This window comes from Lactuca serriola, chromosome 6, assembly GCF_051521515.1.
Source record: "Lactuca serriola cultivar US96UC23 chromosome 6, Lser_US96UC23_V15, whole genome shotgun sequence".
Lineage (NCBI taxonomy): Eukaryota > Viridiplantae > Streptophyta > Magnoliopsida > Asterales > Asteraceae > Lactuca > Lactuca serriola.
Window position 1 is genome coordinate 59353271 of NC_136413.1, and position 4697 is coordinate 59357967.

Below are 4697 nucleotides of genomic sequence, written 5' to 3' on the forward strand. Positions count from 1 at the left end.
ATTTATTCCAACTTTTTAATATTTTTTAATTAGAAGTTTATAAACTTTTAATTTTTTTAATACAATATTTTAAACTAATATTTAAAGAAAGTATTTTAAAATGTTATAAAAAATATTAAATTGTCCTATAAAATCTGTAAAACACTTTAAAAATGTTGTAAAAAAAAGTTTAGAAAGAAATGTACAAAAGTTATAAAATATTGTATGAAAATTTAAAAAAAAAAACAAGTTAAAAACTTGTAAGAAAAATTTAAAACTTTTATAAAATATTTGGTTTAAAAGCATTTGTAACAAAATTATATTAAAATATAAAAATATTTTTAAAAAAATTATAAGCAAAATTTAAAACATTGTATTAGAGAACTTTTAGGGAAAAATATTATCAAAATGTTGTAAGAAATTATAAAAAATCATAAAAAATTTATAAAAAAAATTATTCATATTTAAACAACTTTCTTTTTTTATACACATTTGACCATTTTAATTTGTTAAATGATCAAATATGTACAAAAAAAATTAAAGTTACATAAACGTGAACAAAACGAAAAAATAATTATTCTTGCAAGTAATTTTTTTATAGTGCCTGAAAACCATTTTGTTAATCAACATTTAAAATTTAAATCCAAATGGTTAGTATTGAAACCTTATTCGATCAAAAGACCAAAAATCAATTTTACAACATCTTTTCTTTTCATGCATCATTAATATTAAGAATTTTTTATTATATAGCATCAATACATATACTACCACAAGTTGACCGGTCATTTTCTAAAATTATTTGGTAAATACGAAGTGGTAGAAAGTTGTCGACAGCTCAAAATCACATAGAATCAAAACACTATCGGGAGGTTGGAACTACATTAATAATTTTGGGCTAAAATAAATAGATAACGTGGCATAGCTTAAAGCAAGTCCTCTATTGATAAAAACTTGTGCATCACTCTCTCATTCACAACTAACAAGTAATATTTTGAGGTTTATATTTGGTTTCTAACCACTTTAGTTTTTATAACTATAATTAAAGTATTAAAATTTGAATAACCAACATATTACATTAAATATTTCCACCACCAGAAGTTAGAAAATAATATTATAATATAAGTGTGATAATGACATAATGTAGAATAATCGCGTTCGAAAGGAAATTAATTCGAACCACAAATAATTAAATTGTTATTAAAAATTTCTAATTTTTGATAGTAATAATACACGAAATTAAATGCAACCGAAGATGTAAAATATGATATATTAACATATCAATTAATGATACATTTTGTATTAAAATTAAACTTTTTACAACTACAATTTACAAAAATTCTCAGTCGACTTCAGTTTTAGATAAATGTAAACATCATTCTTCTGGTTTTATTCGAATTATATTTTCTAGAAGGTAAACGGAACTCCAAAACAAAAAAAAAACTCCATAGTTAAATCATTTCTTGAAGACTTGAACCATATGTCAATAAAAAGTATATTTATTTTTTGACACAAAATTACCATATCCTCTATATATTATCTCCTACTAACATTCTTAATCTTGTACACTAACACATATTGCGCTCCCTAGTTTCCTCTTCCAAAACAAAAAAGCGAAATGGCAATTATTGAAGCATCATTTTGGAAAGTTGATGTTATTTTCATATTAGCTATGGGTTTCTTAATTTTATCGAGTATGAAAGGTAATAGCCAGCCATTAGTTCCCGCACTTTTCATATTCGGAGATTCGGTTGTTGATGTCGGAAACAATAATCACCTTGAAACCGTTGTCAAATCAAACTTCCCTCCTTATGGTAGAGACTTCATAAACCACCACCCCACTGGGAGGTTTTGTAACGGCAAACTGGCGTCTGATTTTACTGGTAAGAATTCTCTATCTTACTAGCTATATCATGCATCCGTGTAACATTGTCCCATAAATATCTATATATACGTTGGAGTTTCCCTCATTCCATGAAGCTCTTAATTTGGAAACTTAATATAGGTTCCATAGATATCTTAAAGTCTCATGTATTGTATTAAACCTTTATATAATAAAACAGCTAGATTTGTTAAATTTTTTTGCATATCATTCATTTGTTGATTTGCAACGACTATATATCATATTTTTGGTACAGGTGAAAACCTAGGATTCACAACATATCCCCCACCCATCCTAAGCAAAGAAGCCAATGGGAAGAACCTCTTACTTGGAGCCAACTTTGCATCCGGTAGCTCAGGATACTATGAGACAACCGCCAAGCTATATGTAAGAAATCATTTCCTTCATATCTTTTTTCACATGGTATTATAAATTTATATTTAGAATATAATCATTTTAGTTCTTTTGATATATGATCAGAACACGATTCCCTTGAGCAAGCAACTTGGGTACTACAAGGAGTACCAGAAGAAGCTGGTGGATTTTGCAGGGAAATCCAATGCAACTTCAATAATCACAGGTTCAATATATCTTGTTAGCTCTGGAAGCAGCGACTTTGTCCAAAACTACTATGTTAACCCACTTCTCTACAAAGTCTACACACCTTACCAATTCTCAGATATCCTTATAGAAGCCTACTCCCATTTCATCAAGGTAATTAAAAGAACTTATATATTTGAATTCAGTTTTCTGTTAATATAATTTTACAGATTACCAATGGATTACTTGTGACAGGAATTGTATAAGCTAGGAGCAAGAAAGATAGGAGTATCGACATTACCACCAATTGGGTGCTTACCAGCATCCATTACAATCTTTGGTGAAGATAGCAACGAATGTGTCACCAAGATGAACTCTGTAGCCGAATACTTTAATAAAAAGCTCAATGCCACATCTCTAATATTAAAGGCCAAACTGTCAGGACTAAATCTTGTGGTGCTTGATATCTACAAACCTCTTTATGACCTGGTGCAGAAGCCTAGCGATTATGGTATCCTCTTGAAGCCTACAATCGTTAATGCATGCATACTGTACTCTATACATGTAATGGTATAATAATGAAATTATTTGTAATGTTTTAGGGTTCTTTGAAGCACGAAAGGCTTGTTGTGGGACAGGATTGGTGGAGACGTCGTTTCTATGCAATGAGAAGTCACCAGGGACGTGTGCAAATGCCACAGAATATGTTTTCTGGGATGGGTTTCATCCATCGGAAGCAGCAAACAAAATCTTGTCAGACGACTTGATCGTTGCTGGCATCTCTCTTGTATCGTGAATTCTTCAAAACCACTTTTGATGACGTGCTTTGCCTATGATATTCAAGCATAATTAGTTTCTATCCACAGTTACATGGGTATACTTTATATTGGAATATATAGTTACACGAAATTTCTATAATTATTTATACACATTGGAATCAATCCTGTAATAATAATGACTATATTTCGTTGGTATGATATATTCATGAATTCTTGTATTTGATATTTTTTGTCATATTTTGATGGAAAAATTGCTTTAACCATTTTCACTAATAATATTCCCATTTTTAAACATAAATTTAAAACCATAAAATGTATAACGGATATATAATTTTGTTTTCGTGGGTAATACCTTAGGTTTCCTATATTATACATCTAAAATGAATTTAAGATTAATAAAAAATCTACATCTACATCTTCTAATAAATGAAACTTAAAAATGACACGTGTTAGTTTTTTAGAATGTCTTTTTGACAGGTGATATTTTTCTATGATTTTTATTATTTCCTTTTCTGGTAACAAATCAAATTCAATTCAAAATTTGAAAATACAAAATCATATCTAATATCATTATTATGTTTATTTTGCTTAACAAATTAATTCATAATTACTTACAATCGATAATATCTTGTTTTTTTTACATTTATAATTTTTTTATTTATATAAAAGTTTTAAAATATACCAACCACAGTTTCTACGGGTTATAACCTAGTTAATTCTTAAAGTAAGGGTATCCACAGTCCATTCAACTCTATAGAGTTCAATGTATTGTCACATCATCCATTAAACATCTATACAACACCATCCATAACCCATTAAACACCTATTCAATTATAATAACCAATTTATTTTTCTAATTAAGACAACTTTATATATACAACCAAAATGAACGAAAAATTTGGTTGCATAAAATAACAATTATAAAACAAGTGGTCATAGAAAATATATTTGATCATTTCTTTGCCAACAGAAATACCAAACATATTTTTCAAAACCAAAGTTTATCAAACATAATAATAAATTTTTATAACATTTAAAAGAAGTTATGATACCACTAATAAGTTTTGATAAGCTAAAACAATCTTTATTTTTTTTTCATAAACCACTATTAGAAAACAACAATTTAATGAGAACCTTTAATGACACACATTACGTAAGGCTGTTGCTAGACAACATCTGGATAAATACACTAAAACAAACAAATACTACTTATAAATTGAAAATAGGTTAAAAGGAAGAATTGCTCAATTTGGAACTTTCAAAGAACTCTTAAAATAAAACATAGGATTTGAAGTTATAAACAAGCTCTGGAATCAGTCCTCGCAGTTGAGAATTCAAGTCGGGCTAAACATAGTATAAGGAATATGTTCAAAAGAATATAAAAACTCAACCAAGGAAAGCAATAATCTTTCCTTTTGATTTCTATTTAAGGTAACTATAGGTCATCTAAAAAATAAAGATCAATGATTGAATATATGATCTTTATATTGCCTTTATGACCCGCTTCACAAAATCACATC

At 28.0% G+C, this 4697-nt stretch overlaps 1 protein-coding gene across 1 annotated transcript; it reads left to right on the forward strand.

Annotated features, from left to right (window-relative positions):
• The first annotated feature begins 1531 nt into the window (after nt 1-1531).
• On the forward strand, nt 1532-3395 carry LOC145059111 (GDSL esterase/lipase At5g22810-like). Its single transcript, XM_079006971.1, has 5 exons — nt 1532-1859; nt 2115-2245; nt 2339-2572; nt 2654-2909; nt 3001-3395. The coding sequence occupies exons 1-5, from the start codon at nt 1595-1597 to the stop codon at nt 3192-3194; spliced, it is 1080 nt and encodes a 359-aa protein (XP_078863097.1). The 5' UTR covers nt 1532-1594; the 3' UTR covers nt 3195-3395.
• The last annotated feature ends 1302 nt before the right edge of the window (nt 3396-4697 follow it).

Excerpts from the sequence above, each read along its gene's own strand:
- LOC145059111 (XM_079006971.1), top strand. The coding sequence starts at position 1,595 with ATGGCAATTATTGAAGCATCATTTTGGAAAGTTGATGTTATTTTCATA. Across the intron at positions 1,860-2,114 it reads ACTGGCGTCTGATTTTACTG|GTGAAAACCTAGGATTCACA; the intron begins GTAAGAATTCTC and ends TTTTTGGTACAG. Across the intron at positions 2,910-3,000 it reads GCAGAAGCCTAGCGATTATG|GGTTCTTTGAAGCACGAAAG; the intron begins GTATCCTCTTGA and ends GTAATGTTTTAG.